The 12091-nt window shown below is 53.3% G+C and overlaps 1 protein-coding gene across 1 annotated transcript; it reads left to right on the top strand.

The window, feature by feature from the left end:
* Positions 1–2504: 2504 nt before the first annotated feature.
* Positions 2505–11843, top strand: LOC128978743 (charged multivesicular body protein 7; the record flags this gene model as incomplete). The annotated part of the gene is made up of 9 exons (XM_054396717.1): positions 2505–2794; positions 3979–4153; positions 7298–7483; positions 9044–9177; positions 9545–9593; positions 9900–10019; positions 10597–10695; positions 11121–11181; positions 11682–11843. Coding segments are annotated over exons 1-9 (1276 nt in total), but the record flags the coding sequence as incomplete, so codon positions are not given.
* Positions 11844–12091: the final 248 nt, after the last annotated feature.

Below are 12091 nucleotides of genomic sequence, written 5' to 3'. Positions count from 1 at the left end.
ACAATTTGATTCCCCCTTGCTCCACAAGAAACCAGAAATATCCCATATGGTGAAGGCAGTGACACAGAAATACTCAGAACTTGGCAGCTGAAGTGACAAAGAGTTTGCCTCCCCCCCCTTTTTTTTTTTTTTTTAGGAGCGTCAAGCTTTGCTCTGAAAACCCTGCAAGAAGAAACTCCTCTCACTCCCCCCATGCAAGGCTGCTGCCCTTGGGGAACTGGGGAGGGTGGGAATGATGCTGCCACATGGAGGTAAAAAAAGAAAAGCAGCTGTGTCCTGCTTTGAGTTAGAACAGAACTAATTCTGTTTGGGGATTCTATTTATTTTTTTTTTCCCAGTGATTTGAATCCTGGGTTCAGTTTTGGGTCCCTCACTCCACGAAGGACATTGAGAGGCTGGAGTGGGGCCAGGGAAGGGGAAGGAAGCTGGGGAAGGGTCTGGAGAACAGGGACCTGGAGAAAAGGAGGCTGAAGGGAAACCTTCTGGCTCTCTACAGCTCCCAGACAGGAGGTTGGAGCAAGCTGGGGGTCAGTTTCTTTTCTCCAGTAACTTGCAATACAAGAGGAAATGGACACAAGTTGTGCCAGGTTGTTTAGGTTGGAGATGAGGAAAGATTTCTTCCTTGAGTAAGCAGCCAGGGATTGGAACAGGCTGCCCAAGGAGGTGGTGGAGTCCCCATCCCTGGAAGTGCCCAAGAAACCTGTGGCCATGGCACTTGGGGACAGAGTTTGATGCCCGTTGTGATGGTTTGAAACTGTCTTTTTAATTTTTTCCTTGCAAAGTTCAGAACAGAGAAAGTGAAAGAGTGTAAATAAGTCACTATTGGGTGTAAGAAAGCAAAATACTGATTGTTCTAAACACTTCCCTTGGATAGATAGAAATGTTTAAGAACTATTACCCAAAACAAAGTAGGCACTCTGCACATTCTGCGTTCTGCAGTGGGGGCAGTTGCTGGGCTGTCTGGCTGCTGTTTCTTCTTCTCTTCTGGCTGAAGATAACACACTGACCTTGGCAGCTAAGTTAACAACTTTCTGCTTAACAAACTCTGCTTCTCTGTCCAGGGAGCCTGGGGGGGGAAGCTCCTGGGAGAGGGAGGCCCCTTTGGGAGGGTCCCCTTGGGGGGAAGCAAAGGGAGATCGATTGTGCTTTTCTGTTTGATTGTATATATTTGTGAATGTTGTGAATTTTGTATATTTGTACATATTTATTGCATTTCTCTGCTTGTAAATACAGCCTTTCATTTGCTTCCAGACTGGGCTAGCCAGTTGGCGGGGGGGGGGAATTTCAGCTCACACCGACACACCCGTGGTGGGGTTGGATTGCTGGCTGGACTGCAATGATCTCCAGACAGCTTTTCCACCCGAAACGATTCTATGGTCCTGAGAGGCAGGACACACATGCCCCGCTCCGCAGATGACATCACCCTCAGTGCCACCCCCGGGCAGGTAACGCTCGGGAAGCCGGGCCGAGGTCCGAGCCGCGTTCGGGGCGCGGAGGGGCGGCCGCTGCCCTCGCCCCGCCCCACGCTGCCCTCGCCCCGCCCCACGCTGCCCTCGCCCCGCCCCACGCTGCCCTCGCCCCGCCCCACGCTGCCCTCGCCCCGCCCCACGCTGCCCTCGCCCCGCCCCACGCTACCCTCGCCCCGCCCCACGCTGCCCTCGCCCCGCCCCAGTGCATGCCGGGAAGGCGGGAGGTGCCTGGCGCGGGACCGTACTATTGCGGGCGGGCCAGGGGGGGTTGCGGGGAGAGGGGGTGTGTCAGTGTGAGCTGAAATTCCCCCCCCCCCCCCTGGACAATAACCAGGCTAGCCCAGTCTGGAAGCAAATGAAAAGCTGTATTTACAAAGCAGAATCTACAGTCTATGACGAAATGCAATGAATCTGTACAAATATACAAAATTCGCAACATTTACAAATATATACAATCAACAGAAAAAGCACAACCGATCTCCCTTTGCTTCCCCCCAAAGGGGACCCTCCCCAAAGGGGCCTCCCTCTCCCAGGAGCTTCCCCCCCAGGCCCCCCTGGACAGAGAAGCAGACTTAGTTAAGCAGAAAGTTGTTAACTTAGCTGCCAAGGTCAGTGTGTGTCATCTTCAGCCAGAAGAGAAGAAGAAACAGCAGCCAGACAGCCCAGCAACTGCCCCCACTGCAGAACGCAGAATGTGTAGAGTGCCCACTTTGTTTTGGGTAATAGTTCTTAAACATTTCTATCTATCCAATGGAAGTGTTTAGAACAATCGTTATTTTGCTTTCTTACACCCAATAGTGACTTATTTACACGCTTGCACTTTCTCTGTTCCGAACTTTGCGAGGAAAAATTAAAAAGACAGTTTCAAACCACCACGGGGCGGGGGGGAGTGTCGCGGCGCGGCCCACACAAAGGCGGCCGCGGGGGGGAGGGGGTAGGGACGGGAGCGCTGCGCATGCGCCCTGCGAGTCACCCCCGGCAGCCAGGCGCGTCCGGGCCGGGCGGAGGCCGCGGCGGAGCCGGGGTCTTGCGTAGATGTGCAGCCCGGGGCGGGCGCCGCCTGGGCCGGCCCCGGCGGGGGACCTGCCGCCCGAGTGGGAAACGGACGACGAGCGTATGGCTTTCCTCTTCTCGGCTTTCAAGCAGAGCCGTGAGGTGAACAGCACCGAGTGGGACAGCAAGATGGCCTTCTGGGTCGGGCTGGTGCTGGCCCGCGGCCGTCGCCGGGGTGTCGTGCGGACCTGCCTGCGAGAGCTGCAGCACAGCTTCGAACGGCGCGGCAGCCTCCCGCTGGGCCTCGGCACTGTCCTCCGGGAGCTCCTCAGGTACCTGCGGGAGAGAAGAGGGGGGCTGGGTCTGGCAGCCCTCCCGTCGCGGGGACTGGAGGGCAAGGAAGGCTACGGTGGGCTCTGGGAGAAGGGGAGGCTCAGCTAGCGGGGAGAGGAGCTCTGAAGAAGGATGGTTGGAGAAGGAGGGGGTGTGAGGGAGCTTTGCGCCATGGCTGTGGGCAAGCAGAGCTCCACGTCGTGCCAGCCTGGGAGATGCAGGCAGTGTGCATGGCAGGGAGAGCGCTGCAGGTGGTGGATGAATGGATGGGGACATGAGGGAAAGGCTTGGTGCTGTTCTTGGAGAGATGGTTGTGCCTGCCAGCGCTAAACGCTGGGAGCGTGGGAGAGCGTGAGAGGGTTTTGTTCCTGTGCCAGGGCTAGCAAAGGGAGAGGAGAGCACAGAGAGGCTCAAGGGAATGTGGAATTACGTTGCGCGAGGGGAATTCAGGAAGCTGGTGCAAGGTGAAGCATGGGTAGGGAGTCGAGAAGCTCACCCTGGGGCTTACAGGAGGTGTAGGCTGTGGGGAGTGCGGGGAATTCCGGGGCAAGGCTGTGCTGAAAGAGCTTGCTGGTGCAGGAGGAGCTTTGTGTTAAATTGGGTCGTGCCCTGGAACGGTTGTTGTGGTGATCCAGCTGGGAAGGGCATGTGGTGGTGTAGGGGCATGTGGGGCTGTGGTGTGCTGGTGTTTGCAGCCAAGTGTTTTGCCTTGTGAAACTAGAGCCTGGGACTGATACCCTGGGCCTTAGTCTGTAGCATGCAAAATAGCTTTTCTCACATCCAGAGGGTTTTGTGTTTGCAATTTAACACCTCAAGTGAAGCACCCTGAAACGTGCAGCTGTCCCCTCTAAGCACTGACCTTCCCTGTCAGCGTCCTTGCTGGGTGCCTCACCAGTTTCAAGTCAGAAATCTGGGAGAAACAGGTGAAACTGGAGAAAGAAACTGGAAGGATAGTGAGCAAAGGACCCTGGTGTCCAGAGGAAGCTGCAGACCTCTGTGCACTTTCATACCCAGTAGTAAAACATCAAACTCTAGCTCGAAGCTGACTTCTAGTTAGAAAATGCCCCTGGGGATATGGGTGTCCAAAGCATCAAGCAATGTTCCAGTTAAACATTCTGCTTGCTGGCAGTGGAAGGGTTCAGGAGTGTCCATACTCAGTTCCACATTGGTGTCTTTTCTCCAGACGTGGCAAGCTGCAGAGGGAGTCAGACTTCATGGCCAGTGTAGACAGCAGCTGGATCTCCTGGGGTGTGGGAGTCTTCATTCTGAAGCCCCTCAAGTGGACTCTCTCCAGTGTGCTGGGTGACAGTAAGATACCTGAGGAAGAGGAAGTCCTGATTTATGTGGAGCTGCTGCAGGTGAGTGTTGTTGAGAGCTTTTGCTCAAGATGATGCATCCCTGGAAAACTCAGGAGTCATTTGATGTGCTAGCAAGGAGGGAACAGGGTTGATGTGATCCTCATTTGTACTTCTGAGGAGTTTAAAAGCTTGGAGAGGGATGGATGGAGTACCCCCAGGGGTAAGAAGTAGTTGATATCTACAGATGTTCCTTGAAACTGATGTAATGACCTCTCTGCCTTCGAAGAAATGGGAGGGGCAGGCTTGCTGTTTTTGTCTGGGAAGGCAAGGGAGTGTGCTGGGAGGCTGCTGGGAGGCTCAGGTTTGAGTCCCTGCAGGAATGGTGTAGAGGGAGGCAGGGAGAAGCTGGGGACGTCAGAGCTGCTGGCTGTCAGTCCAGTGATCACTGAGCTGAACTCGGAATCCCAGGCCCCTTTGGGTGGGAAGGGACCTTAAGAGGTCATCTTGTCCAGCTCCCCTGCAATCAGCAGGGACATCCCCACCTAGAGCAGGTTGCTCAGAGCCTGATCTAACCTCACTTGGAGTGGTTCCAGGGATGGGACATCTCCCACCTCTCAGGCCACCTCAATGGAAAAGATTTCTGGTTTGCCTGTACTCTAAATCTCCTCTCTTTTTGTTTCAAACCATCCCCTCTTGTCCTGTCACAACAGACCCAGCTAAAAAGTCTGTCCCCAGCTCTCTTGTAGCCCCCTTCAAATCCTAAAAGGCCACCAGGAAGTCTCCCTGGAGCCTTCTCTTCTCCAGGCTGCACAACCCCAACTCTCTCAGCCTGGCCTCCCAGCAGAGCCCTTCCAGCCCTCCCAGCATTGTGGCCTCCTCTGACCCCTCTCCAGCAGGTCCCTGTCTGTGCTGAGGACTCCAGAGCTGCCCCAGCACTGCAGGGGGGGTCTGAGCAGAGCACAGCAGAGGGGCAGAATCCCCTCCCTGCCCCTGCTGCCCACACTGCTGGGGATCAGCCCAGGCCAGGCTGGGGCTGGGCTGGCAGCACTCAGTGCTGGCTCCTGTTGAGCTTATCATCACCCAGCAGCCCTCTCCTCAGGGCTGCTCTCCAGCTCTTCATCCCCAGCCTGGATTGATGTCCAGCCTCACCATCAGCTGGGGCCTCACATCCTGTCCAAGACCCTTTTCTCTGACACATTGTTAGTGGTACCTTGAGCTGTGGCTTGTGTTGTGGATTCACAGAACTCATTGTTGCTGACAGGGGAGGCCTTGTGTCTCTCTCCCTGTTACTCTGCTGCATTAACACCAAGAGGTGTCTAAATGATTTGGTCTAGCAGAAACCCAAGAACCTTTTTAGATGTATGTTCCTTTATTTGTAGGTAGGCTGAGAGCAGATGGTGTTTCCCCTCTGCTCTGGTGTTCCCACAGCCCTTTTGGAGGGTGCATGCATGGGAGAGGAGAGAAACCTCTTCAAAAGGTGCCTGGAAAACCACAAACCTCACTGTGGAATCTGGGGGTGGATGGAAAGAGATGTTTCTAGAGTCTGAAGTGGACCATAACTCTCACTTGAAATGGGGAAGACTTCTCTTTGCTTTGTCCACTTACAGATGACTCTTGTGAGCACAAGGAAAGTGTGGATTGAAGAAAAGGATTTATTTGGTTTAGACTTGGGAAGGGAGGGAAAACTTCAGGAAGAGCAGGGGAAGCCAACTTGCTGCCTGTGTCCTTCTTATCTTGTTCCATAGCATTTGCACAGGGATTGGGAATAGTCTGGAGAGTCACAGAAATATTCCAGTAGGAAGAGACCTCTAAGATCATTTAGCCCAACCGTGGTCACTAAACTGTGTCCCCAGTGTCTACACGTTTTTTTGAACAGCTCCAGGGGATGGTGTCTCCACCACCTCCCTGGGCACCACTCTTTCAGGAGAGAAGTTTTTCCTGCTATCCAACCTCCCCTGGTGCAACTTGAGACTGTTTCCTTTTGCCCTGTCACTTCTTCCTTGGGAGTAGAGACAAACCCCCACCTGGCTCCAACCTCCTCTCAAGGAGCTGTAGAGAGCCAGAAGGTCTCCCCTCAGCCTGCTTTTCTCCAGGCTCAACACCCCCAGCTCATTCAGCTGCTCCTCCTCAGCCCTGTTCTCCAGACCCTTCCCCAGCTTCATTGCCCTTCTCTGGTCCTGCTCCAGCCCTCAATGTCCTTCTTGGAGTGAGGGACCCAAAACTGACTCCAGCACTCAAGGTGTGAGCTCAGCAGTGCCCAGTCCAGGGGGTCAATCTCTGTCCTGCTGGCCACACCATTGCTGTTCTTCTTGGGCTGTTTTTCATAGAATCAGTCAGGGTTGGAAGGGACCACAAGGCTCAGCCAGTTCCAACCCCCCTGCCATGGGCAGGGACACCTCACACCAGATCAGGCTGGCCACAGCCTCATCCAGCCTGGCTGCAAACACCTCCAGGGATGGAGCCTCAACCACCTCCCTGCACAACCCATTCCAGGCTCTCACCACTCTCATGGGGAAGAACTTCTTCCTCACCTCCAGTCTGAATCTCTCCACTTCTGGCTTTGTTCCATTCTCCCCAGTCCTATCACTCCCTGACACCCTCAAAAGTCCCTCCCCAGCTTTCTTGGAGCCCCCTTCAGATCGTGGAAGGCCACAAGAAGGTCTCCCTGGAGCCTTCTCTTCTCCAGACTGCACAACCCCAACTCTCTCAGGCTGTCCTCATAGGAGAGGTGCTCCAGCCCTCTGCTCATCCTCATGGCCCTTCCCTGGACACCTTCCAGCACCTCCAGATCCCTCTTGGAACAGAGGCTCCAGAACTGGATGCAGTACTCCAGGTGTGGTCTCAGCAGAGCTGAGCAGAGAGGGAGAATCACCTCCCTGGCCCTGCTGGCCACACTTCTCCTGCTGCAGCCCAGGATCTGGTTGGCTTGTTTTTTGGTTCTTTGATCCTGTCAGTGTTGCTATTCATAAAGCCTTGCAGCCACTTGGGAATATTCCTGCAGCCACTTGGGAATATTCCTGCAGCCTCTTGGGAATATTCCTGTCCTGCTCGTTCTCAGAGCCTGGCTGGCTGCAGACACGACGTGGTCTAACTTCTCACCTTCAGTGCATGGGAGGGAGTTGGTGTGGGCTTGGCAGTTGTTGGAGGTGAGGAGGAAGAAGAGTGCTGTGGAAGCTCAGCCCCAGCTCTGCTGCTTGCTTGCAGGAGAAGGCAGAGGAGGTTTATCGTCTCTACCAGAACTCGGCGCTCTCTTCCCACCCGGTTGTTGCCCTCTCTGAGCTGCGTTCCCTCTGTGCCACAGTCTGTCCAGATGAGAGGACCTTCTACTTGCTGCTCCTCCAGCTGCAAAAGGAGAAGAGGGTCACCATCCTGGAACAGAATGGAGAGAAGGTACAGGGTCAAGGTGACTGCTTTTGGGTGGTATAATCCCTGTCTTGCGTTTCATCTGGCTGGAAGGAACGGTTTCTCGGCTCAGTGTTGGGTGTTCTGTGTGTGGAAAGGTAAATTCTGTCTGCTCCAATGCTGCAGCCCTGAGTGTGGATGAGATCAAATCCTCATTCCTGCATGGCAGGTCCCTCAAACATTGGTGATACTGCTCATGCAATTCAGCAGCTAGAAAAGGGGCAGATTCCTAGCTTGATGGAGAGATAAATAGGTAGATTCCTAGCTAGCTGGATTGACTGCTAGCTGGACAGATAGATATAGATAGATTGATTGCTGGCTAGATAGATAGATATAGATATAGATTGATTGCCGGCTAGATAGATAGATATAGATATAGATTGATTGCCGGCTAGATAGATAGATATAGATATAGATTGATTGCCGGCTAGATAGATAGATATAGATATAGATTGATTGCCGGCTAGATAGATAGATATAGATATAGATTGATTGCCGGCTGGACAGATAGATAGATAGATACGGATGGATTGATTGCCGGCTGGACGGATAGGTAGATAGATACGGATGGATTGATTGCCGGCTGGACGGATCGGTAGGTAGATAGGGATGGATTGATTGCCGGCTGGACGGATCGGTAGGTAGATAGGGATGGATTGATTGCCGGCTGGACGGATAGGTAAATTCATTTGGGTTGGAAGGGTTCAACATCATTCAGTTCCAACCCCCAGCCAAGGCCAGGGACACCTCCCACCAGCCCAGGTTCCTCAAGGCCTCATCCAACCTGGCCTTCAACACCTCCAGGGAGGGGACAGCCACAACCTTCCTGAGCAGGGAAGAAGTTTCTTCTAATGTCCAACCTAAACCTCCCCTGGGGTGACTTGAGGCCACTTGTTCCTTGGGACAAGAAACTAACTCCCACCTGGCTGCAGCCTCCTCTCAGAGCCAGAAGGTCTTCCCTCAGTCTCCTTTTCTCCAGGCTGAACAGCCCCCAGGTCCCTCAGCTGCCCCTCACTAGCCCTGCTCTCCAGACCCTTCCCCAGCTTCCTTTGCCCTTCTCCAGACCTGCTCCTGCCCCTCAAGGTCCTTCTTGCAGTGAGGCTCCCAAAACTGAGCCCAGCACTCAAAGTGTGGCCACAGCAGTGCCCACTCCAGGGGGCCAATCCCTGCCCTGCTCCTGCTGCCCACTCCATTGCTACTCTGGGCCAGGAAATGAGATTATTCAATTCTGTGATGAGTGCTACATCCTCATCACTCCAAGGCTTAAACTGGGGATGCCAAAGCATCATTTTGAGACTCTGGAACAGGTTGCCCAGGAAGGCTGTGGATGCCTCCTCCTTGGAGGTGTTCAAGGCCAGGTTAGATAAGGCCTTGAGCAGCTGAGTCTAGCTGAGAGGTGTCCCTGCCCATGGCAGGGAGGTTGGAGGAGATGACCTCTGAGGTCTATTCCAACCTAGACCATTCTATGATCCTTCCAGCAAAGTATTTCCAGTGCAGGCAGAGATTCTGAAGAGCAGTGACTGGAGCTCCTGGGTTTTCTTTCTTTAGATAGTGAAGTTTGCCCGAGGTCTTCATGCCAAAGTCTCCCCCATGAATGATGTGGACATTGGAGTCTATCAGCTGATGCAGAGTGAACAGCTGCTGTCACAGAAGGTGGAGTCCCTTTCCCAGGAAGCAGAGAAGTAATTTTGGGGAAGGGTGGTGGGAAGGAACATCTGTTTACTCTGTAGAACTTTGTATTCCTGTCACATAGTTAGAAGGAAGCTGCTGCCTGAGAGTGCAAGTTGCATTTTCCTGTCCATAGCAGCCCCAGCCCTGGGGCAGGGCAGGGCAGGTTTGGCAGCCTCTCCCCATGAAAACTACAGAAAGCTTTTCCAAAGGCTTTGGAATGGGTTCAAGGCCTACTCCTGAGAAGTGACAATGGCTTAAAGGGTGGTTAGTCACCTCTGGATTGTAGAGCAAGGCAGTGAGGCTTGGGTGTTGGTTTGTGCAGTTACTGCTGCTTGGCAAAGCACTGAGAGCTTCTTCTCCTCCTTCAACCCCTTGCAGGTGTAAAGAGGATGCCCGGAGTGCTTGCAGAGCTGGGAAAAAGCAGTTGGTAAGTGACCCTCCTGCCTGCTGGGAGCAGCTACAAGTGGCTGGGAGCTGATCTGTGACTGCAGATAATGGCTGGGCATTAGCAACCTCAACTTAGCTGTGTTGGAGGCTAAAAGTCTATCTGTGCTGAAGCTAAGAATCGATTTCTCCAGGGTGATGCGGCGTGAAGACAAACGGATCTCTCCAGCTCTTCAAACCAGCTGGGGGCTGCTAGGGTTTTGGGTTTGTTTGGGGTTTGTTTTTTTTAACACTTCCTTTGGTTGCTGCTTGGTTTTGTAACCCAAGGCTGTGCCTCTGCTGCCTGCAGGCACTGAGGTGTTTGAAGTCCAAGCGGAGGACGGAGAGGCGAATCGAAGAGCTTCACTCCAAGCTGGATGCAGTGCAGGGCATCTTGGATCGGATCTACGCCTCCCAGACTGACCAGATGGTAACTTTTTGCCTTTCTGCTGCTCACTTCATGCCCTGCTCTTCTCATTCCTGCTGCTCTACCTGCTTGACAGAGCTCGTGGCTGAGGGGGTGCTGCTGGTCTGCTCTAGGAAACAGCGGGTCTGCAGTTGGGCTCCTGAGCTCAAGCAACCTGCTTGTGGCTCCCATTTTCTGCTTCTGTGAGGGTCCTGCTTGGATAACAGACCTTGAGAGAAGCTAACAGTGCCTGGTGGTTGTTCCCAGTTAGCAATGGGGCAGATTTAGACTGGATCTGAGGAAGAATTCTTCAGGATGAGGTGGGGGGGAGATGCTGGAATGGGTTGTGGATGCCTTCTCCCTGGAGGTGTTCAAAGGCTGTTGGATGAGGCCTTGGGCAAGCTGGGCTGGTGGGAGGTGTCCCTGCCCATGGCAGGAGGGTTGGAACTGGATGATCTTGAAGGTCCCTTCCAGCCCAACCCATGCTATGAATCTCTGATGGCCAAAAGGGCAGAAGGAAGGTGAGGGCACCCACAGGGGGGTTGGAATAGATGATTTCTCAGGCCCCCTCTATGATATTTCTCTTTTCTTTATTTTAAAGGTATTTAATGCCTATCAGGCTGGTATGGGAGCTCTGAAGCTTTCCATGAAGGATGTTACTGTGGAGAAGGCAGAGAACCTGGTGGATCAGATCCAAGAGGTACTGAAAATAGGAAGACATCTAAATTATCAAGCCAAGTGCTGTGTAGCTGGACACAGTTTGCTCTTAATGCTGAGGCTTCTGGTGCTGCTTAGTTTTCTGTTCCATAAGTCACCAAAGTGACTTAATCTGGATTTTTGTTTTTAGATCAAGAAGAGAGGTCTTCAGCACCTGGCTGTGTTCTGTGTTTATGGATAGAGACAGGACAAGGGGGAATGGTTTGAAGCTGAGGTAGAGTAGGGTTAAACTGGAGCTGAGGAAGAAGCTCTTCAGTATGAGGGTGGTGAGGCTCTGGAACAGGCTGCTCAGGGAGGTTGTGGATGTCTCCTGCCTGGGGGTGTTCAAGGCCAAGCTGGATGAGGCCTTGAGCAGCTGAGTCTAGCTGAGTTTCTATTTCATATCAAACACTTTGTCTTTCTCCTCAGCTTTGTGATACTCAAGATGAAGTAGCCCAGACTCTGGCTGGAGTGGGGGTCAATGGTCTAGGTATGTCTTGGGGTTCATCTTTTGTTCAGGTCAAGGGAGGTTCTTCTCCTCCTTTACCCTGGCCCTGGTGAGACCACATCTGGGTCCAGTTCTGAGCTCCCCAGTTCCAGAGGGACAGGGAACTGCTGGAGAGAGTCCAGGGGAGGCTGGGAAGATGCTCTGTGAGGAGCAAAGGCTGAGAGCCTGGAGAAGAGCAGCCCCAGAGGGGGATCTGAGCAATGCTCAACAAGAGCTAAAGGGTGAGGGGCAAGAGGCTGGGGCCAGGCTCTGCTTAGTGGTGCCCAGGGACAGGCCAAGGGGCAATGGGCACAGAGTGGAAGGTTTTCTTGTCCTTGGATTCCTCAGCACTTCTCCCTGAGATCAGGAGGGAATTTTCACCTTTAGAAGCACAAAGAGGAGTTCTTATGATGGATGGGAGTAATCCTAACTGTGTTAGACTTGGGCTGCAGAGGTGTGCAGCTTCTTTCTCCTCAGGACTTAATGTTTTCTTGAATCAGCAGAGATGGACACAGAGGAACTGGAGAAGGAGCTGGACAGTCTCCTCCAGGACTCAACTAAGGAGCCTGTAGATCTGCCTGCTGTTCCTCAGAAGGTGCTGAACCCACCCATTTCTGATGCTGAGCTTGAAGCTGAGTTGGAAAAGCTCTCTGTGTCTGATGGAGGTATGGATATCAGCAAGGGGTGCTTAGCCAGCAGCTGTTGGGCTCTCTGACAGCCTTCCCAAATGAGAGGATAACCTGGCAGAACTCAAATCTGAGCCAGGAGCTTTCCCACTTTCTGCTTGTATATGAGTGCGTTAACTTCGACCACAACGCCTGTCAACTAGAATCTCTTTCCGCTCCTTTTTGGCTCTTCGCACTACTGGACCGTTATATCGCTCGTGTTGTCCGTATAGTTGAGGAGGAATCGT

The sequence above is a fragment of the Indicator indicator genome, chromosome 38 (genome assembly GCF_027791375.1).
Source record: "Indicator indicator isolate 239-I01 chromosome 38, UM_Iind_1.1, whole genome shotgun sequence".
NCBI classification, from domain to species: domain Eukaryota; kingdom Metazoa; phylum Chordata; class Aves; order Piciformes; family Indicatoridae; genus Indicator; species Indicator indicator.
The sequence above is the reverse complement of the archived record's forward strand: the minus strand, read 5'-3'. Positions and strand labels throughout refer to the sequence as shown.